At 39.4% G+C, this 23,032-nt stretch overlaps 3 protein-coding genes across 4 annotated transcripts in view; 1 reads left to right on the top strand and 2 right to left on the bottom strand.

The window, feature by feature from the left end:
• Nucleotides 1-3,699, top strand: part of ubr2 (ubiquitin protein ligase E3 component n-recognin 2) — a 32,731-nt gene extending 29,032 nt beyond the window's left edge. For both annotated transcript variants that reach the window (XM_088610176.1, XM_088610177.1), the window contains exon 47: nt 55-3,699. In XM_088610176.1, coding sequence (XP_088466302.1) covers nt 55-196 — 142 coding nt within the window. In that variant the 3' untranslated portion in view covers nt 197-3,699. The remainder of the gene's footprint in view (nt 1-54) is intronic.
• Nucleotides 3,700-5,293: 1,594 nt separating this feature from the next.
• On the bottom strand, nt 5,294-16,446 carry LOC148646317 (peripherin-2-like). Its single transcript, XM_088610175.1, has 3 exons — nt 14,104-16,446; nt 9,737-9,983; nt 5,294-7,822 (listed from the first exon to the last, which is right to left on the bottom strand). Exons 1-3 carry the CDS (start codon nt 14,682-14,684, stop codon nt 7,601-7,603), a joined length of 1,050 nt encoding a protein of 349 aa, XP_088466301.1. The 5' UTR covers nt 14,685-16,446; the 3' UTR covers nt 5,294-7,600.
• Nucleotides 16,447-16,583: 137 nt separating this feature from the next.
• Nucleotides 16,584-19,115, bottom strand: tbcc (tubulin folding cofactor C). The gene has a single exon (XM_088610174.1). The coding sequence runs from the start codon at nt 19,031-19,033 to the stop codon at nt 17,954-17,956; it is 1,080 nt and encodes a 359-aa protein (XP_088466300.1). The 5' UTR covers nt 19,034-19,115; the 3' UTR covers nt 16,584-17,953.
• Between the last annotated feature and the right edge of the window lie 3,917 nt (nt 19,116-23,032).

Raw genomic sequence — 23,032 nt, 5'->3', positions numbered from 1 at the left:
TTAGGCCAATTGCATTATGCTAGCTCCTCATTTCTGACCTGCTTTCCTTCGCAGACGAGGGAATCCTCTTCATCTCTGCCGTGAGCGCTACCGCAAGATCCAGAAGCTGTGGCGGCAGCACAGTATCACAGAAGAAATAGGCCACGCTCAAGAGGCCAACCAGACCCTCGTGGGCATTGACTGGCAGCACTTGTAGGCTGCCCGTTGCCCAGTGGAGCCGTGCACTTGGCAGTTGACTGGACTGCCCAGTCTTGCTCAGAGCCAGACAGATAGACGGACTTTGCCCCGTTTAGCCAAGGGGATACTGATGCACAGAGGCCATGGTCACTTGAAAGAGAGGTATTCTTGACAGCCAGGCTCTGCCTCTGCTTCCTGTAGTCCACCCACTTCCCTCAACAACATCTAGGTCTGTGTGTTGATGAATGCAAGTAGCATTTCTGTTTGTCTTTCGATTTTGTTTTAAATTCAGGGGGCTGCTCCTTCAGTTTCCATCTTCAACAGTCTTTTTTTTTAATGTAGTGAAAGAATTTAGCCATGCTATTTGGCATCAATACAGCAGAGACGAATGGATTAATCTTTATTTCCATAAAAATAATTAATTCATGTTTATTCAAATGGAATATTAAATTATTTTTAATTTAGTATGTTGCTTTTCTGTTGAATTATTTTAAACTGAACAATTGATATTGAGCAAGCACAATTTTCTTGTCGTATCTAAACCTAATTCAGATAATACTAGAAAAGCTGACAAGATATCTGTAATTTTGTTTTTCCATTTAGTTCTATAAAGAAACAAAGTATAAAAAATTTCTAATGTTCATGAAAGTGAACCTCGGCCCTACAGGTCATTCTGCTTAGTATGTTTTTCTCATTAAAGAGAGCCCTGTAGGTTTGTGAGGCTGAATGTGCATTTCTGCATCAGCAGCATCTAAGAGATACCTGTTTGTTCTGTGTTCAGAATCTTTGAAACATCAAACTTCATTGGAGGTCCTGTATTTCTTGTTCTTATGAAGAGCATTAAATATCCAATTTTTTGCATAGTTTTGTAAGACATATTACACAGGCCTCAGCATCACTATATCTACCTAACTGTTCTGCCTGTGATTTACCTTTTATACATTTTTTAATGTCATCTATTTTTAATGGACACTTCCCTAAGGAGGTATGTACAGCATAACAGTAATTTGCTGCTTATAAAGCCCACAGAAATACAAAGTGATTTTGTGATGTCTTGAAAATAAAGTACCTGCTGTTAGACTGCAAACGTTTTCACAAATAAGCAAGCTTAAAGAAAAGTCCAATTTTGGAAATGTACTGGTCATTGAATGTAGCTAAAATTACAGGGCTACAGCATACTTTAATGTACTTGCCTATAATGGGGGGTTGTTTACCATATAATAGGAGTTTAAGATGTTTTTTGTTAAGATTAGGAATGCAGCAGTTCACACCATCATGAATTGGCTATAACAATCAGACAGCCTGTGCTAAGTGCAGTTTTACAATTTTTTAGCACAAGGCCTCAGCGTTTAACAAATTCAGTAAGTGTTGAATTGTACTGCTAACTCACCCCTACACCTGACCTGAATTCCAACGGAATTTGTTGATGCTCTCTGTGCTGGTTTCTAAATAACATTTCAAGGGGTTTTTGCAACTTTGCACCAAACTGGTTCTATCAGAGAAGGATTTAATTGAATTACTTCTGAGAAATGAATCAAGGTGCAGTTTCATTTTATTAAAGGTTACACAACAGAAATGATTTAGAAATGGAGATCATCGAGGTCTGTTTGATCTCACATAGCTAATTCTAATTTAATCTTGTGTTTCTAAATATATAAAGCCTTTCTTCCTAAAATTAACTATAAAATTTGCTTAAAGAACCCAATTTCACTTTAATTTCACTGCAACTAAAAGTGAGTAAATAATGGTCAAGATTTATAAGAACAAATTAATGATCCACCGATTAGTTTATTACAATTATAGCAGTCCTATAGTAAACAGCACAGAAAGACTGGGTCTATAAGGTGTAGAAATGTTTGCCCATAAATTATCGTTTGCAGAATGAGATTTCCTGGGGGAAGTATAACGTTTTAAATGTATGAAAGGTAACAGTCTTCCGTATTTAACTAGAATCTGCTAGTATGTGAAAAACCCGTCTCTGCTTGAGAGTTTGGGAGCTGGAGTAGTTCAGGTAACTAGTGCAATGAAAAGAGTCCAGTTCATGACGACCCTGAGAACATGGAACATGCTTGTTTGTGTGTGTGTGGCTTTCTTGAATGTTTACATTTCAGGAGATGATATTGTTTGTATCTTTAGGTATTTAAGTAAATTCATTTTATTGTGCATAGTGATGGGTGATCTCCCACATGAATTGTAAACAACTTTTGTAATGTTTATTTTGTGATTGGATAGGGAAATTATTTAAAGAGCAAATTTTACTCCTACATCTGAAAAGCATGTCTCATATCTTCAACAGATTTCATCCTGGTTCGCAAGTTTGTTTTGTTGGTGTTTATTTTATGAGAATTTCATGTATTTTAAGAGTGTATTCTGGAACAGTTTTCAAAATATTGGTATAGCAGACCTCCATGTTACAATTTTCTCCCCCTTTTCAGTTTTCCTACTTTTATTTTGACCTCTTTATTTCTGAATCATCTTTATAATCCATTTATTAATTAAACTAAAGTGTTGTGAAGTGTGATGGCAGAATAAGATGAGAACTTATGATCAATCTCTAAAATTCCCATTGCTCAAAATGTGTTCTAAGGTCATGGCTTTATTAAGTTTGTCCCCTGGCCCCCTGTTCTCTATCACTCTTGTACCAACAGCCCATACACATGAGGTTGCCTATTCTATTCTGCCGGAGCAATGTATAAATATATTTTGCCAGCAGTGTAAGTTATGGGACACATCTGAGTGTTTGAGTTGTAAATCAATCTGCAGCTTGAAATTCTACCAGCAACACCTAGCTATATTAACGTACAGTCAGAATCCTCCCACTACTAGCTAAAAGTACAGCGCTTCTTCATTAACTGGGATGTAAATGGGTTAACATTGTATAACGTAGGTTTTCTGTAATATGTTGTTACTTTTCTAGGCGGTGTTTCAGAGGTGGCTCTTCTTCATGTGCCTCAATTTCTCGGTGTGTAAGCAGCCACCCATAATTGTAGTTGAACTGTATCCCTTTTGTGTATAGATTTTTCCAATTTTTTTGTTCTTCCTGCAAGTTTGGTTTGTTAAAGCTATTTATACTTTAAGCTTACACTTCAGGTTGGAATTTCAGCCCTCCTTAAACATCAGACCCAGGAACATGCTGCCTGTTTTTTTTCCTGCCTTTTTTTCATGACCACACTTCTGATCCTGTCACTGTTATTCAGCAGATCCATTTAGTTTTTGCTGACTTGCAGGAATGAGACAAAACTATGAAGAATATGTTATCTTTACAGACAGGAATACTTAGCCTGGTTTGAATTCCCCCCCCCATCTTTTTCTAAAATACAGCTTTACATTCTGCAGTCTTATTATTCATTTGGCATGTTCCCCTTGTATTGTAACTCGCCCTTTCCCCAGATGTTCTGTGACATGCTTCCAGTATTGAGGATAAATTATTACATGTAATAAACTGACTTGTTAATATGTGAATTCTTGTATAAATGAGTACACTGTACTATATTGTAAAAAAATAAAAACAAAACAAAAATGGCTTGGTTAACTAAAATCTTTTCACGTTCAAAATGTCAAACTTTGCAATTATCCTTGTGTGTGTCCTGTTGAGGATTGCATTTGTCTACCATTATCCCAGTTCTGTTCTAAATCTATCAGCACAATTTTCAGCTAATATATAGGTCGTTCAACACCTTTGTGTGTCACCTTCAGAAGCTGATTGTGTTGGAGGCGATTGAATAACTGAGCATCTCCTGACAGACTAACCTAATTTAACTTTCTTACATAGGCACCAGCTGTTCCCCAGGTAGCAGCACTGCTGTAGCTAAAGAGGAGAATTGAGACATAGAAAAGGATCAAGTGAAAGTATCTTAAATCACATTTGGTCCAGTTGTCACAAGAAGGGAAGAAGCTTCTTGTGATTCTTTGCAAGCCTATTGTTGGTAGCCTAAAAACGTGGACACCCATATACTTAAGTAAGTATATTTAAGTCTAAATAGTTAACATAATGGCAAAACAAATTGCAGTAAAACAAAGGGTTTGTAAGTGGAAAAACTTCACTGCCATTGTAGCTAAAATAATGGTCTAAAGCTTTATTTACTCTGATGCTGTGGGATACAGATGTGGAGTTGCATGTACTAAGGTTTCCACTGCTGTGTTAAAACAACTGTGTGATTTATCTGTAGCCCCTGTTGTGTTGGCATTGTGCCTGGCACTGATATTGGGACCTACCACAGTGATTATGGATACCCAGTATGTGTGGCAGTGGGAAGGGCACTGCAGGACGTGCCGTGCAGGATGTACGTCTTTCCCCTTTCAATCCTTTTGCGCTGCGTCAGAAAGACAATTATTGTCATTGAGGCTGTTCCTAGAAAAGGTCCGTGAAGGTTAAACCCATAAAGAGCATCTAAGCTACTTAGGAGTTCTTATCTCTTTAACTGCTGTTTATGTTCTTTGGGTCAGTGAGAACAGAAAGAGAAAATGGAATCTTATTTCCTTTTTTGGAAATACTAAAAAATACCTCTCCTCCTTTTTTATGTAGGTTAAAATAAATTGCTCTGGTTAAGAAACCAGACAGCAATGTAGAAGTATTACACTTGCATGGTGGCAACAACTTGACAATATGTTGTTCTGATGGCAGACTTTGGTTCTATTTAACCTGATAAAGCAAAAATAGATCTGGATTCCCTAAGGGTCACCTGGACTTTTCTACACACCACTTTGAAATTTAAAAGATCAATGCTTTGAAACAGACATTTCAAACCAGGAACTTTTAAGGAAGGCCCTAAGCAGAATGTCAGAGGTCCAAAACTTGTCTAGAATAAAACTCCAGTTGCTTAGAAATGTAAGATACCTCAGACTTGGCAAAGGCGAAAGCCAGCACTGGCTGCTGAATTGTATAGCCTCAGAATGCACAGGTTCATCTGGTCAAATCTGTGTTCAATTATTAAAATAATAGGTGAGTTTAAAGCTCAAATTTGCAGCTTTCTGGCAAAAGGTTCTGGAGATGACAAATGTCGATACTGGCAGTAGACAAGTCACTAGATATCCTTTGGCTGCATATGAAACTCCACATAACTTTTATTATGATGTTATTTATTCCGTAGATACAAAGAAAAGCATGTATTAAAGATTTTGGTCACACTTTGGTTTAATGAGTTGCAAAATTACAGTTTATAAACGGATAAATGAACTGTTAACACATTTATAATGTATTACTGATGGAACAAGCTACCTTCTACAAAACAAATCCAAGGGCTACACTAGAGGGTTAGGGGTAGGGGTGTAATTTACACTAGTAAATATATTCATGCTTTATTTATGTGTGGACTTTGCAACTCCTAATCCAGTGTTACTAGTTTTTTTTTTTTTACATCTCTAATGTTAACAATAAGAAAGACATTTGTTTAAAAAAAGCACTGTAGTGCATGAAGTCTTAAGTACTATGTTTTTTGCTCAAAAGTTTTTTTGTTAAAAATTTTGAAATGATCTACCTGAATGTTGGTATTGAGACTCAGCTTGCAGGGTATGTACTCAATTAGATTGACGGCGAACCTGCAGACCTGGACAATCATGTTAGCTGCCAATACTACCTTCACTTCAGCACTGTGCAGCAGTATCAAGATGAAAGGACAGCCTCTTTAGCCTCTTCTGCATTTTCCTTCATGATAAATGCTGGTAGAGATTCAGATGCCCAAAGCCATTTAATGTTTTCAAGTATCACAGCAACACTCTCTTTTCTGGCTATTCTGCAAAGCAGGCTCTCAGAGTACGGCTCTAATACGTACAGTACAACCGGTGCACAAAGACCTAAAGCAGCAGGTTAACCACTGTTGTCCAATCTTGTCAAGCACTGTGTACGTGAACTCCATGTGTCCTTTTTAAAAAGATTGGGCATTTTCATTTCAGAAAAAAATATCTGGTTTTATGCAAGATGTCTTTAATATTGTGCCTACTTGTAAGCAGCAGAAACCTAACAGCAAATTTGCTTAGTCAGCTGAGACAGGACAGAGACAGTCTTGGGTAAATCTTTATACACGTTATCAAACAGAGAAGAACCAGCTAACTTACTCTGTAGGAATGGACAAGACAGAAGAGTGTATATAGAAATTTACAATTTACAGGAAAGAGTTAACTTTTCAAAGTACAATGGAAGAAAATACTTACAAAGATAAGTAAAATATATGTTTAAAATTTAGCAACAACACATTGTGTTTAGTTGGAAATATGATCCTTAATGTCTATGCACATTTATAAAGAAGCAGTGTTAAAACAGACTCCATGAAATTGGTTCTAGAATCGGCTGTAGCTTCCTCTTGTCCGAACTATCAAATTCCAACATTAATTGCACCCAATTCTAAATCTCTTTGACATCTCCCCTTGTAAAGATGCCACAATCCTGGATGATTCATTGGAAAAAAAAACGATCTCTGACCCGACAGCTACAGTTGTGTCAAGGTTGTCGTTTGGCATGTCCTGCTAACCTCAGCAGTGAAGCCCACCCAATGTATCACCTGGGGACTTTTTGAGTTGGCAAGGACAGAGGTTTGACAGCTGCCTGATTCAAGGTGCTACCATGGCACCTATTTCTCTCATCCTTCTCTTGATGAGCTTTTAGCTTGATGTCCCTTTACCACCGTATAGCTGAATTCACAGTTTAAAGCAACCTGATCAGTGTGGCCTTAGAAAGTCCTTGAAAGGCAACTCTCACTGTCAGAATGATTCTAATATAAGAAAAAGCCTGAAGTGCCCCAAACATTACACACCAGACTTTATCAGTTTGTTTCTTCTAAGGGAAGCTGACTTGATTTCTGTTTTCTCTTCTGTGCAAGGTGCTTTGATAATGGTCAGATTTTTGTGCCTGTGCTTGCGCCCAGACCTAAGGTGAACCATTGAAAAACATACCAAGACTGACTTGAGCTGTGGCTTTAAAGGTTATCGGGCACCAGTGGAGAGGGCAAGTACCGAGCTCCAAGGAAGGGCGATGTGAATCGGGTTAAAGATCCTTTTTTTCAGTAGTACTTGAAATGTCAAACTAAAGAGTAAAATATATATATCTTTTTTTTTAAATGAGGGTACAATATTATAAGGGTGTAAATAATGGAATGTATTCCTGCTCTCTGGTTGCAAGATTCCTTATTGCAAAGCAAGACATGAGGCATGAACTCGGAGCTCAGCTGGGGTTGATGTGAGGGGATTTTTCATACGCAATTCAGATGGGTGACATTGGAAGACCGAAATTTACCACACCCATTAACTACCTGAAAAACGTCATGCTTTTTTTAAACATGTAAATGTTTTTTTTTTCTTATTTCACATTCCAGACGAAGGATTTTGTTCACTTTGACTGTGCAGTTTTGTCATGTAGGTGTTAGCGAGCGTGCTTTGTTTTTCTGTCTCCCGGCTGGGAGTGGTCTCAGTTCCGGTGAGCAGGACTCTCTCAGCTCACCGTGGCAACGGCCTGCGCCCCTTCTCCTGCCCCGCCCTCTGCGTCTACCTGATTGGTCTTCCCCAGGGCCTTGATGCTCTCCATGAAGGAGGAGAGGGTCTCCTTCACACTCTTCTCCAGCAGCCAACCTTCACTCTCGCTCTCGGGGTCTTCTGGGTTCGAGAGGGACTCCAGGGAGGTGTGCAGATACCGCAACCCTACCATTACCACCATCTGAGAATGCAAGAAGTAGACTTATTGCCTAGGGTATTAGCAAAATACTGCTGTTCATGGTTAGCGTCATGATAGCATGATCTGTAATATGCAAACATCAACCAAGATTTCATGGGGTGTTCCAAAATGTTCCAGATTAAGAGGTCAGTTAAGGAAAAACGGACATATTTCTGCTGTATAATTGAACTGTTTTCCATTGAAATACCAAGCTGATAACTGAAAAAACCCCATCTTGGCCTATCTTAATAATATTTATTAATATTATTCCACTGCTGTAATCCATGGTGCTAGGGGTGCTAGGTAGAGGTCTGTAGAGGAATGGAGTGGTGCTGATAACACAGACCTTTATACACCATGGCTGTCTCAGACTTTTTACTGGGGAAACTTGTTGGCGGGTGCCCTAGATTTGTGGGAAATGTTGTGTTGTTCTGTTTCTGATGTGTTCAATTTGCTTAAGGAAAAATTAGGTCTTTCTATTATGTATGTAACTGCAGTGTTCATTTAGTGCCATTTACCATGAAATAGACTTGGAATTAACCACAGCTCCTGAATATCCTCTGGCATACACATAGGAAAGAAAAGAGGATGGCAGGGTCATACTCTCTCATCTTTATCTGTCACAATCAGGCCCTTATTCCAATCCAAAAGTGTCAAAGCCAAGTTTCACGTGTTCGTTGAGCATTAAGAGGGTAAGTGGTCATGCAAGACAGCTTTAATTTCTCCTGGTCACCTCATATTCATCAGCATGACCACGTCAGGCAGTTTAACCACAGGGACTGAGGAAGGCAGGCAGGATCATCATGACCTTTGATGCCAAGGAGTGTCAGTGGTGCTACAATTAACAGTGGTCCCGTTGTGAGCAGAGTCACCTTCTAAGCAGGACCTCACAGTAGGGCAGGCACTGGGCTCTGTCATCCCCATGACACTTTAGAAAAGATTCACAGCATTTAATACTTTCAATTCCAATATATGGGGAAGGCTGTGTACTCCAATATGAGGCCCAGTAACCTTCTTAACATGTCATACTGATCTTGAGTTGAAACATTTGAAAGAACGAAATCTAAGAATCTGATGCTGTTAAATGTGATGCACTTCAATACATTCTATATAGCATTCTTTAAGATAAGGCACTCATGATCAGAGACTAAGTTGCCCACTGGTTAAAGTACAGGGACATTATCTGGAGGTACAAGCCTAAATCGACATTGACTCAATCTGTATAGCCCTGAGTATGAAATATAACCTTTGAGCTCTATCCCCTGAATGAGCTACAAAAACCCAAAGATAGATCATAGACCTGCAGATGGTGCGGTACTTGATGCCTTAAAACTTTGGATAAAATTATCGATTAAGCCACCACTCTTGTAATATGCTGCTATTTAAAATAAGTGCATGGCTCTGGTACCCACTTGCAGATCAATCACAATCAAGTGCAATCAAGGGAACTCAGTTCAATTCACTCCGATGCTGTTTGGAATTTTGTGATGTATGTGTTGAATTTATTTCCACAGGCAAGAGTACAAAAAGCTGAAAATATGTGATCCTATTAATTCTGGGGAAGAAATGACTGCATGAACCAAACCTAAAAAGCATACCATTTAACAACCCAAGACTGCCAATGGGTGTGATTTTCCTAGTGGTTTATAGACTTATTCTGAACGTCACTGGAAACTTGGGCAAGAATGCAAACACTTGTCATGCAGATAAAAGCAACAGGCAGCAAGGTCTTTTGGTGTCCTTTCCTCCTTAGCCCTTAATTAATGACCAAAGCCCTTAATTGAACCAATTACTGACTTATTTGGTCTTAGCCAATGAACATTTTAAGACATAAAATCTGCAGGGCTAAAGCTCTCTAGGACCAAGGGTGCAGAATCACTGGACAGTGACATGTTGCAGATTTTTTCCCTCTCTCACCTCCAGAAGCCAGACCAGCAGAACCATGCTGCCAATGGAGTTCATCAAGCCACCATAATAGCTGAGCAGGGCATCCCGGCAGCCGCGGGTCCAGATGTTGAGCTCCTCGGTGTGGTGGTCGTAGCTGTAGTGCGCAGAGTTGTTGGTGAGCTGGTGCTGGATGCAGGGCCGCGGGGAGCTGGGGTTGCAGCAGCTGAAGGGCACCCCATCCATCAGGTACTTGCCATCCACATTGCTCTGGATCCGGCTGCTCGCGCAAACAGGGAGACGAGAGCAACCGGTCGGTCACGGCCCACAGTCCACCAATGCAGACACCACGGTTTTTACAGCAGCGTGAGCAGAAAAAGCTTGAGCTTTCTTGCAAAAGATGATCTTTTCTATATATTTTTTAGGTTTTATTATGTTTTATATATATATATGAAACTTAAAATTAAGTACTGCTTCCTGCATCCTACCCTGAAATAAGCACTGCGCTCAGTGGGCTTGTCAAATAAAATACACACAAGGTCACTATAAAGCCAAGCAATTCATGTAGTGCAAAAAGCATCTGAAACCCACAGTTCGAGTAGGGAGCTGTGTCAGCAAAGGAACAGCTGCAGGTTCATTCCCTGCTGACACGTAAAGAAAAGAAAGACTATGTTTCGGTTGTGGAAGAAGACTCCACAGAGGAAATGTAGTGTTGCTTTTCTTTACCTTTCAGCATGGAATGAACATGCACCTATTTCTTTGCAGCCTACAATGCCAAGGCAGACGAGCATGTGTCAAACATGTAACACAGGATAGGTATTTGCGATGCTGGTATAAGTGTGATATAACTTGTTCATAACATATTTTACTGGGCCTGATAGAAGAAGAGCTCATGTTTCAAAATGCACTTAGATATTTAGTGAGCAAGCTGTGCAGTGGTGCTAAACTGGGCAAGAAGACACAGCTCCACCACATACTTCATCCATTCAATGATCAGTAAAACTGTTCAGCTTTATTGTTCTAACAGTGTACTGTATTTGCTTAAGAATCTATGGTGTAGATAATCTATGATATAATTCAGTCCCTTTCATGCTGCTCAGCCACTGGGCTGCTGGTGAGAGAACTTTTTTCCAGAAGTGGTCTGTATCCTGGCAGACCACGTACTGTATGCATTATATACTGTAATTAGTGATAATCTTTAAATACCTTGAAAACTAGGTCAGCTGGTGGTTTATGCCTTACACATTTATCTCTCCTACTTATGCTTTTGCATTTGATACAACTGTAGGCTTAATGACATCTTTATGAAGAAAAATATATTTGCAGAAAGGATAGTATATGTCCTGGCTCTGAAAAAGTATTGCCAGTTAAAACATTTTAGAACCTTTATCTCAGAGTAATTCCTGTTCCGAAATCCAAATTACTACAGATTGTGCATTTTGCGGGAAACATTATATAAGTTATATAATGTATATCTATACATATAAACACTTATACGTTGCCAGAGTAAAACATGTTTATTGGTGGCACTGATTTAGGCATATTTTGTGACTAAGAAGAGAAGGCCATTAACCAGTCTGAATACACTGTACAGGCTTCGCTCACAGAACACTCACACTGTAATGAGCTGTGCTATGTTTAGCACTGATTACCTTCCTATTAGATCAGTTTTCTGCAGGCTGACAAACCACTTTGCTGGTGCTAAAAGTGTGAGAGAAGGTCAGGTTAATGACAGGGTTTGCCCTGATGATGTGTGAGAATCAGTGTGGCATTAAAGCTGGTTTATGAAAATAGCATCATCATCTGGGTTCAAGGTAAACCAGTAGGACATTATGACATGTCTGTTTTTCATTACCTGATACCCTGCAGATCAGACTTGTGAAACCCTGTTATCAGTTCCTCTCTAGAACCCAACATAAGCTGGTTCCCCTGTTTTCTTTGTTGACAAAGCTTAAATCTGTCGTACTTTGCACCCTGGTGATCTTCCTCTGTTTACAATCATAAGCAATTCAGAAAACTGCCAAAGAAGAGACACCTCACTGGTTAATTTTCAATCTCAAATCATGTTTGCAATGGTAAACACTTCAAAACTGCCAAAAGAAGATACCCCTCACTGATTTCAATATGAAATCATGTCTGGAGTAGGACATTGACTAACAATAGGTCCTATTAAAATTGAACTTGATTTACTTTCTAGCTTAAAGAAGTGCTTGACTTCTGGTCATGCTACTATGTTCATTTTATTTGTGACAATACCCTTATGAGGATAAATGAAAATATATTTCTGCATTAGGTGGTGTGCCTTTAAATTCTGATTTAATTTTATATTTAATTTATTTTTTTTATTTTTTAAGTGCATGATTGAAAGAACAAGTGATGCACAGTATATTATTATTATTATTGTTGCATTGTACCTATCAATGTGGTGTTATTATTTAAACAGACGTTTGCAAGTGTGAATGAAAATGTCTTCAATTACACTTACAAATGTACCACTAGTCGTCTTCATCTGGGATTTATTTCTGTTCTAGGCAGCTGCCTGTGGTCATAGAGAAAAATGTTAAGGAGAGATTCAGTGTTGTATCGTCTGATCAAGGCCTGGCCCCTGACTGAGCATATGCTGCCCAAATACTAACACAACCCCTGCTCCTGGCATACATAGCCCACACCAAAGTTGATATAGTACATCTATACATTTGTATAATCTTTTACCTGTTTGCTTAGCACACACTTTGCTTTCACAGTGCTAGCATAGGCTTTTCTATGTATTTTCATGTAAAAAAAGCATCACCTTGATTTCCTTGTGCCTTTTTACTTTATACTCGAATAATACAATGATGGTATTATAATACTATGATAATATAATAATATCATACTTTTAGAATGTATCACCACTTTGAAGGATACCTCACAATTATAACCCATCAATACACATTGTGGCCACACAGCTCCATGTTGTGTAAGCAATTAACCAATATATCCAAGGACCTTTTTGCATATAAGAAAACATAAGGTTTCCTATTCTTACTTATATAATGTAGTACACAGAAAAATATAGGTCGTAAAGCTTTGATCAGAATTTTTCTATAAAGCTTCTGTTGCATATACAGTAGTCCTTTTCTTATTAAAATGTTGACATATTGCAGATTATTTTTCTTTAGAGTACTAAATGAAGCAAGGATTGTCAAATTACTATTGATATCAACTATAATAAATGCTCATTGAACTGTTTAGCTGAAGCTACATACTGTTTTCCACAAGTAACATCATGTGATAATGTAAAGTATAAACAAAGTATTATGGTTTGTAAATTCCATGTTTGCTATTTAGTTTTCCAAAGCTCATGATATAACGCATTTAAAAAATTTAATTGCCATGTTGTTTTACCAAAAAGGGTTTTATGTTTCCTAGTCTTCAGTATTACTCATGTTCACTTCAGTAAACTAAAGAACCTTACTTTCAGAAAGATTGTATCAGTCCTTATCCTAGTCATGTTTTATAGTAAAATACAGACATGCACAATTTTTAATCCAAAAAGACACTTGTGTTTCCCACACTTCTGTTCCTCCGGCCCTGTGAGACAGCCCTCTCAATGTATGTTGAGAATTTCTCCAGCGATCATGAGCAGGCACATAGCCAAGGCCATGCCGAGCTACCCAGGTCTGTAAACTCCAGGAATGTCCTCCTGGCACTGTAGCTCCCACATATCCAATTGCTTATCTGGATCCAGCTTTCCTTTTGACTTATTGGAAATTTGTACTGCTAGTTAAAAATACTATGATACACCAATCCTTTATATAATCATCTGTGTAGTTAACAAAATCAACATTAAATCAGTCAATATCTAATTATGTTTAACTATCGTTGATGGTGCGGGATGTTCAGAAACCCACTGCAGAATGCTGCCTTCAGCATTCTGAGACAAATAAAGATCTCTCTATCAGGTCTTAGTGAGACACCTGCCATAGCTTCTACTAAATCAATTGCAAATCAAGCAATATTAATGGTGTGCTGTCGGGAAATGAGTCATAATGGTTTCAAAACATCACTGGTCTCCTTTTTGTGGTGCAGTAATAAAGTACAAATTAGGAAAGAATATTGTGTGCAGCTGCTTCTTTATCTGATCTGCTAGATTATGCCTTGCTACATCTCAGATCTGCCCTATCATGAGAACTGCTTCCTGAATTGTAACGCTGAATCGCTTTTTATCAAGAAAACTTTTGTTCTCCTTTTCTAATATTGTGTCATTACACATGCCTTTTTTCCTGCTGGCAGCTCATTTTTCTTTCACGCACCAAATGTGTTCTTCACAGCCCCCACAGGAATGTTTTATGGCATTTGGAAATAACCCCCGAACAGGGCGGTGAATGGACAGGTGAAAAAAGACAGACTTCACTCACTCCTTGACCTCCTTGGAGCTGAAGTCCAGGTAGCGGTTGCTGATCCACTGGATCTCGAACCAGTCCTTGTAGTTGTTATTCCCACAGCAGCGGAACTCGATCTGCAACATATCCAGGCTCTTCTTCATGTAGCAGCGACCAGGCGTGTCTGTGTCCTTGTAGTATTTCATCCCATTCTTCAGCCCCTGGGCCAGGGTGCTCTCCAGAGCCAGCCGCATGGTGAAGCACATCATGGCCGTTACAAACAGAACCGTGTTGAAGAAGAAGCAAACAGCCAGGTAGAGTTTTAGGAAAGCTTTCCATTTGCTGAACTTGGCCGGGTCCAGGGAGTCATAGCAGATCTTGCCCCCTAAGACGTTCGTAGCAGACACAAGGATCCCCACCACAATAAGGGAGTTGGGGACAAAGTGGCTCTCCGAGTCGTCCATCATTTCACTCCTCTTGCGGAGCTCGACTTTGAAAAACAGTCCCATGCTGAAGACCAGGACTCCGGCCATCACTGAGAACCAGTTCATCAGCCATAGTCCCTGTGCCAATTTCACCCGCTTCCTCTGATCAAACTTCACTTTCATGATAGCCATTCTGATGGATTTGTTTTTTGTTTCAGCAGAAGCTGCTTGTAGTTTTTTTTCTTTTCTTTTAGAGGAAACACTAGGGTCTTTGGTCCATAGATCTTATTGCTGAAAAGCAAAAGAACCGAAGCAACGGTAAAAGTGTTCAGCTTTATGAAGAAATTTGTAATCCATTCCAGGAAGGAGCTGCCAAGGGCAATACTTTGGTTAGAATCCTCTTCCCCATAGCCATCCTGACCACCCAAATAATAGCAACGCCTGGAGCACAGACAGCTGATAATTTTTGCCCCCCTCCCCCACACGTTGTTATGATGTTTTTACAAAAATTAACATAAACGCCTGGCAAGTGGGCACTACAGGTATTTCTGGTGGTCCTTTTCCAGCAAAAGGAGGAGGATTGCCTAGGACCCAAATGATTAAACCTGAAGTTACAGTACGTCAGCCTAAAACCTCTAAGCAGACTTATCCCATTTGCAGAAATCCCTGGCAGCAGATGAGCCAAGGAAATAATCCACTGTCTTACTGTTTAATTGGTTTGAAAGCTCACGTGGTCGGCTTGTCCATGTTGTAGGCAAGGGAGCTAGGCTCTCCGAGCTGGCCGGCACGACTTCCGTTTACATGCTGGACGTGGATGTCATACGAAGAGTCTGGGGGATTGAATGCGTGTGGACCTCCATCTCTAGCTCGCCAAGAGGGACAACGAGAAAGGGAGTTTGGAAGCTGGCAAAAGCCTTTGGGGACACAAACAGCTAGAATATGTGAATTGTGCATCCTTTTTTACACACCCCCTCCCAATGACCCAGTTACGCTGGCTGGTGCAGACTAGTAACTAGTTAATGCACTATAATTTGATTTGGAAAACTGTATGTTCATTGCAGGACATTCATTTGTGAGACTTCAATACCACTACTAAGGTTGAAAGCTATAGATTTGCATTACCTGTGGTTTCACAGCATTACAAACTGACAAATTAACTGGAGCCACAGGTTACGTACATTATACTGTAATATTTCAGTATATATAGTGCAGAGAAGAAGTGTGGTTTGTGAACCCCCTAGGATGGTCCATATTTTTATATTTTATACCTAAAGCATAATCAAATCTCTGATTTAACTTACAACACAAAGACATTGGATATATTTGGATTAACAGAATGATTCAATGGTAAATATCCATGCATGAATAAGTATGTATACTCTTAGATTCTGTAACTGCTAGTACTAGTGACTACCATAACATTTCAATGGGGTTTAGGACCTGACTTGGATAATCTACTTGCATGCTGCATCACCCATCTTCTGTTCAGCCTCAGCCGATGAGTGGATAGCCTGACATTCTCCTTCAACCTGAATTCCCGGTTCCACCAATGATGGTCCTGAGGCACCAAACCCTGATGCTCCCACCACCATGTTTGATGATCGGGAAGAGATTCTTCTGTTGGAAAGCTGTGTTTTGTAAAATATTTAGTTTTCTACATATATGTTACTTATATAAAATATATTCAGTATATAAAATAGTATTTTACAGGTGATAACCACATTTAGTTCTTGAATATTCTGGGTTTTAAATAAATACCATTTAATTATAATAGGCCCAAAATTACCAAGTCATGGTTTGAACCATTTAATCAGATCAAAATCACTTTTCTAGTTTTATTTTGCTTTATCTAACCTTCTGGAGTAGTAAAGGCTCTAAAATCTTTAAGTGGAAGACTGTGGGTATCTATTCCAGGTGGGGCAGTACTGTTGTACCCCTGGGCAAGAGACGTGACTTACATTACATCAGTAAAATGTTAGCCGTATAAATGTGAGGTTCTTCAGATAAAGGCACTAGCCAGTTATACGACATCAATCTGGAATCAAGGCTAAACCGTGTAAAAATAAACTAAGCAACACTCGGAAAGCAGAGTAACAGTAAGTGGTTTTCCTTTAATTTGGAACGTTTGTCAGTTACATGGGCTCCGAACGGTGATGAGAAGTTGCATTGCATCACATCACAATTACAAGCAACAAAAGAGACTATTGATCAAACAAGCTCACAAACCATGCCTCTGGTATTTCCTGAAGTATACACTGATAAACAAGCGCCAGTAGATCTGCACTCATCAAGAGCATATTTTTGCCTGACAGGGAGGGCACTGTACAATGTGGGTATAGAAGAATGTCTCTGGACCTGCTGATCCAAGATACTTGAAATTTAATTCATTGTGAACAGATCACATCAAGCAATCGACATTATGAAAAAATGCAACTTATTGGATATTGCTTACAGAGACATTCATCTTGGAGGTGATTGCAAGATGTTTTTTACATGGTGTATGCTTTTCCTTATGAAATATTTTTGTGATATTCTACAGAATAAAATGCTCCCCTACCCTTAAGTGACTCTCTGCATCCAATTCCTTCATGCACATTTTAGGTCGTTGACTTCTCAGATCCATTTCTTTGTTGGATCTTAGTATACATCATTTTACTATGATTATTTTGAAAATGGCATCTGATGTATTATAAAGTTATGAAAGAATTCACAGGAGAAGCAAACTTAAACTATAAATAATTAATCTTGTTACATTCATGCTCTCCATTTTATGCAAGGTTTTATACTTTAAAAAATCACTAATCTTATAGTATGTAAGGTGATAATCAAATAACTCATCTTGCAGTATGCCACAGATCACTTAAATTACGACTTAACAGGTTTTTCTTCTAATAATGTATTGTAGGTATTCAAAAGACTAAAGTACCCTCACATTCTCTTTCAAGCTGATTTGTAATATTTTGAAAGCCAGTTAATTAATCAAGAGATTTTTTTAACCTATTGTTTCATAATCATAGAAAGTATTAAGGGGACACTAATGTTTAGGCTTAGTAAAGTAAAACTGAACTTCTAAAATGTCTCAACCAAAAGAACACTTTTAACAGGGGAGCATGTCTGTAAAAAGCCAAATGTAATGTAGAACATTGATATACTACAGTTCTTTTAAGCTCCTCTAATAAAATAAAGGGTCATATGGTGAACACCTTTTAATGAACACGTGTTGCATTTGATGATAACATTCAACTGTCAACCTTCTTATCGTCTTCAACAGTCCAGATTCAACTCTACTTGCTGATGTACTGTATGTGCCAAAGCCCCAGCTGGATAAGAAATCTCACAAAAGCAAGCAACGCTCAGGACACAAAGATAACAGCCCTTCTGTTAATCTGAAGACACACAAAAATAGGTGCAGTGCAACGATTCGCTCTTCTTAACTTAGTGCTAGCAAGTTACTTCATAATTCAGTCCCATTCGGATTTCCGTTCATGCTCGGGTATAACACCCCAGTTAGGCGAAGGACTCTCAGCGGACAGCCAGTTAAAATCATCTACCTGAGACCAATTGTTTTTAGCCCTGTCAAGACCGGAGACCTCAAAGTCGGCCTCCATACCCGGGTAACTCCAAGTGAATGGGGCAAATCGCACTCCGCTGCAATCCTCAATTATAGCCCGGCTGGTGACGTGAAGGTACACCTGGCAATCCGTGGTGTTATGGGTCCGCAGCTGCTGGCAGGAGAAAGCGAAGGTGCAGCCCGAGCAATGGTCCAGGAATATGGAGCTGGATACAGGCCCGCACAAAATTTCGCAGTCCCTGACGTGCTTGATGTGCAGGGTACTCGGGGAGCCCAACAGCTTGACTTTGCAGTTTGAAAGGTGAGTCAGCAGCACGTCGCTCTGCTGAATCTCATCCGCCCCTTTCACGAATACCTGCGAGTCGGCATTTGACAAGCCGCACTGCTCACTATTAACACCGTCCACAGCCATGGGCCCACTGCTGCCACCGGCGCGACCCTCCGTCCCATCAACAGCAGTGGAGCCCGGCGAGTCTTCCTTCTTAGAATCGGGACTCTCCTTACTTTTGCTTGTCCCCGCGTTGCGCGACCGGAAGGCGAACTTCTTCTTGGGCATCAGTTTGTCTCGCTTCTCGCCTAGGGTGCTTTGCAGTTTCTGCAGTGAGGCCTGAGCCTGTCTCAGCTCGTACTGGGTGAGGAACGCCATGCTGTCGTTGAGAAATTTCTGCAGCTGCTGTATCCTGGAAGACACCTCTTCTAAAACGGTAGCTGTCGTGCCTCCATCCCCCTCAGTACAGCCCGACAGCACATCCTCTATTGCTGCCTTGTCCTTGTTGAAGGCGCTAGTGAAGAAGTCGCTTTTCTCCTCTCTGACGGACAGGCTCTCCTTGGCCTCTTTGCGCCTTAATAGCTCCTCCTGCCTTTCCTGATCCCTCTTCAGCAGCCTTTCGGGAACATTGGATTTTCCGCTCGATTCCTCGTCCTCATTGGCATGACAGGCCCCTTTCTCCGATGCAACGACGGCTTCCATTATAACATGGACTTTTGTGTTTAAAGGAAGTACTCCACAGCTTTTCTGATCACTTCCTAACAAACCGTCCTCTGACTGGTCAAATATCGAATTTCCTTTCAAGCGAGCTCTCGTTTCATTGGACCACTTGGCTGGGTTAAAGGTCAGGTGTTATATCGTCTTAAAGACACAGGACACTGGCTTTGGAGGACGCCTTGAAAGATCCTCAAGCGTTCGCACGGGAAGTGTGAATTTCGGTTACCATAAACAGCACCACCAGTAGCTTTACTAGCAACTAATGACGGAACTGTTTCCCCGTCTCTTATGATTAATGTGATCAATGCCAATGCTCACAGTAACTGAAAATGTTAAACCTGGATTGGGGCATAAAATATTTCTTCTCCAGCGAGGGACAATGGGCAAATTAATAATAATAATAATTGCTTACACTTATATAGCGCTTTTCTGGACACTCCACTCAAAGCGCTTTACAGGTAATGGGGACTCCCCTCAACCACCACCAATGTGCAGCATCCACCTGGATGTTATAAATCAACCTGGATGTTATTAATGTTATAAATGAAACCTTTTACGTTCACACTAGTGGCAATTAAGGATTTTCATGTTGTCGTTTATGGTATGCCACAAAATATGCTTTTTTTGCACAGGTTTAAACTAAAGGAAAGTACCCCCATTATTTTCTATTACTAAGATTTAGTTTAAGAAGCCTTTAAGTGTCTTACAAGTGCTGTTACCACCCTACAGTACTGGTGTATCTGTCAAACAATCCTTTTAGTAAAACGATTTTTATGGCACAAACAAGATAAAAAGAGGACAACTTCAAGGTGATGTGGGATTAATAATTATACTAACTGTACAAAGAAGACCTTCTTGGGCATCAGTTTGTTTCGCTTCTCGCCTTTGCAGAAACTGCAAAGGCGAGAAGCGAGACAAACTGATGCCCAAGAAGAAGGTCTTCTTTGTACAGTTAGTATAATTATTAATTATTATTAATATTAATTATTAAATGTATTAATAATTATACTAACTGTACAAAGAAGACCTTTTTGTAGCCAGAGTAGCAGCCTTACACACATCCCCCTCATCCTTCTTAGTTACTGTATGGCATCTATGTGTTGTTGTTTTCCAGGAGAGGCAAAGCTATTAGAACAGCAAATCCAGGCTAGCCTGCATTCCAGATTTATTCCCAGACAAAACAAAAAGGAAATTAGCCACAGACCAACGTCAGAGGGGAATTAGCAACAGGCAGCCCTTTAAGACAACAAAACAAATCTAATTACAGCAATTGATTTCTCTTTAATGACCTTTACTAATTAAAGACGGCTCAGCTGAAAAACGACAATCAGCACACCACGTGGGTTAGAGGTACCAACAGGAGTCAAATGTTTAAAAGCTTATCGCACCCTTGTCATTGTTGTTGCATTCAACAAATCATCCAGGTTGAAACTGGAATCTGCATTTCTCTAAGCAAATTCATTAAAATCACAATCACGTGTGTTAGCCAATTCATTTGAGGTAAATGGAAGATAACGTTTCTTTCTCTTTTTAAAGAGTTATTTGGAAAAACACAAGCACTGATAATAGTTTTAAGTTGTTAAGAAAACAATGTTTTTTTTTTTTAAAAAAGAAACTGCCTACCAAAGATATGCTAGTTAGGTCAATTGGTGTCACTAAAATATCTATGTGTATGTGTATGCCCCATAATGGACTAGTGTCCTGGTCAAGCTGTAGTCCTGCCTTGTGTCCTGTGCTTCTGAAACGGGCTCCAGGATGCTACAATCCTTCCCAGGAAAAGCAGCTGTTATCTTCCTAACTTTGTATTCTCTCTGTTGCATTAAAACAGGAATTTGAATAATAATAATAATAATAATAATAATAATTGCTTACACTTATATAGCGCTTTTCTGGACACTCCACTCAAAGCGCTTTACAGGTAATGGGGATCCCCTCCACCACCAGTGTGCAGCCCCACCTGGATGATGTGACGGCAGCCATAGTGCGCCAGAACGCTCACCACACATCAGTGGGGAGGAGAGCAGAGTAATGAAGCCAATTCATAGATGGGGATTATTAGGAGGCCATGATTGGTAAGGGCCAATTGGAAATGTGGCCAGGACGCCGAGGTTACACCCCTACTCTTTTCGAGAAACGCCCTGGGATTTTTAATGACCACAGAGAGTCAGGACCTCGGTTTTACGTCTCATCCGAAGGACAGCGACCTGTTTACAGTATAGTGTCCCCGTCACTATACTGGGGCATTAGGACCCACATGGACCGCAGGGTGAGCACCCCCTGCTGGCCCCACTAACACCTCTTCCATAGTCACCTACCTTCCTAAACTAAAGTCTTTAAGGTTATGTCTCCATATTTGTTTACGCATTTTACTAGCACAGTTTTTGGACATTACCTAGTTTTTGATTATGAGAATGCAGCTGTAAAATCTTAGCTATAGTTCTAAACAGAGGGAACATGCATCGATGATATATATGTACTGTGTAAATGAGTCTTTATTTTATGGCTATGCTGTTTCTGACTAGATAAACTGAGATAAAGAAAGACAGACAGCCATTGAACACAAGAGCTTGCTACAGCTTCACTGGTGAGGCTAGCTGAAACCCAACACCTCTGGAATGTTGTGTACACAGTCACTTGGGTGTGCTCTATGGGGCTGGGAAATGGCAGTTACTGGTTACACAGGATCTAGCCAATAGACAGTTATACAGTACAACCTTTGACATTAGAATCTTATAACAGTCAACAGAAACACAAAGAGATTCTTGAGTGAAGTGAAAATTTGTCTATGTAGAAACTGAAAGCACTACAGTAGCTGTCAGTCCTGTTTGATGGCTAGGGTGTGAAAACATGTCAGAAGAAAAGCACAAAGAAGATGAGCATGTTGTACCATCAAATTATTAACTATATTTTAAAAATATGAATTTTTAAAGTATTCATTTTAATGTTAATTCCTATGCTTTGAGGTCATTTACCAATGTAAACGTAAAGTAATTATAATTGCCGAATTTCAAAACCAAGAAAATTTTTCAATGCTTATTTAAACTACAACAAAACAATGACGCATGTATCTCCACATTGCACTGCCTCCAATTCACAAGACTCCTATACTGAAATTCCTATAGATCTTTAGGGAGTGTAAACAGTGGTAGATGTGATATTGTAAGTTAATGTATAAAATCCTAAAAGTTATGTGCAATCATATGGATCTTAAAACACATTTTGTGTTTCAGTGTAAGAGCAGTCAAAATGCTTGTGTGAAGTTCCCTGAAACATCTTAAAATAGACTTTTAGGCTGGGCTGGCGTTATAATTAAATTAACTGCAAAGAGCCACTGTGATGTGTAGTGAGAGCAATAAGTATGTTAATTAGAAAATCAATTCTCAAACCTGTTGAGATTTTATAGCTTGTAAATGTCATACTAAAAATAGTACTTTAGAAAATATTTAACAATAATTTTGCCGAGTATTTTAATTAAGAAAACTGTAATGTCAAATAATTTAACTGTGAAAACACAGAACTATATAGTACTGTCTATGCCACTGTGCAGGTGATGTATTAAGACTGAACTTCCTGTGTGTATTTTTTTTAATTTCCTTCAGTTTAATTTTACGTCTGAAGTGGTGCTCGGTTTAGTTTGATGTGTACATCACAGCCTGTAGGCTTTTTGCTAGTCTTCATCTGATATTCTGCAATGCAATGCAAAACCACAGCTGTTTCAGGGCTAAACATATAGTATTGTACAGCTTTAAATAAAAAAAGTTTTAATAATATTTACCATCAGTTGTTCCTTGCTATAAAGTACAGTAGTCATATATAAATACATCTTTTTCCTGCAAACCAGGACCAAAGTTTCCTTTTCTTCATATTACAAGGTTAGAAAGAGAAAAATGAATTTTGGGGGACAGACTATTGTCTCCTCTGGATTAAGAGAAGGTCTGTGCTGACCTGAAACAGTTGCACAAATGTTTCCTGAGCATGGCTAGT

Source organism: Lepisosteus platostomus, chromosome 17 (genome assembly GCF_059453375.1).
Source record: "Lepisosteus platostomus isolate fLepPlt1 chromosome 17, fLepPlt1.hap1, whole genome shotgun sequence".
NCBI classification, from domain to species: domain Eukaryota; kingdom Metazoa; phylum Chordata; class Actinopteri; order Semionotiformes; family Lepisosteidae; genus Lepisosteus; species Lepisosteus platostomus.
The sequence above is the reverse complement of the archived record's forward strand: the minus strand, read 5'-3'. Positions and strand labels throughout refer to the sequence as shown.

Coding starts and splice junctions, on each gene's coding strand:
- tbcc (XM_088610174.1), bottom strand. CDS start 19,033: ATGGAAGCCGTCGTTGCATCGGAGAAAGGGGCCTGTCATGCCAATGAG.
- LOC148646317 (XM_088610175.1), bottom strand. CDS start 14,684: ATGGCTATCATGAAAGTGAAGTTTGATCAGAGGAAGCGGGTGAAATTG. Junction 9,984..14,103: donor AGCTCCAAGGAGGTCAAGGA/GTGAGTGAAGTC, acceptor TTGCGCGAGCAG/CCGGATCCAGAGCAATGTGG. Junction 7,823..9,736: donor TGCTGGTCTGGCTTCTGGAG/GTGAGAGAGGGA, acceptor TTGCATTCTCAG/ATGGTGGTAATGGTAGGGTT.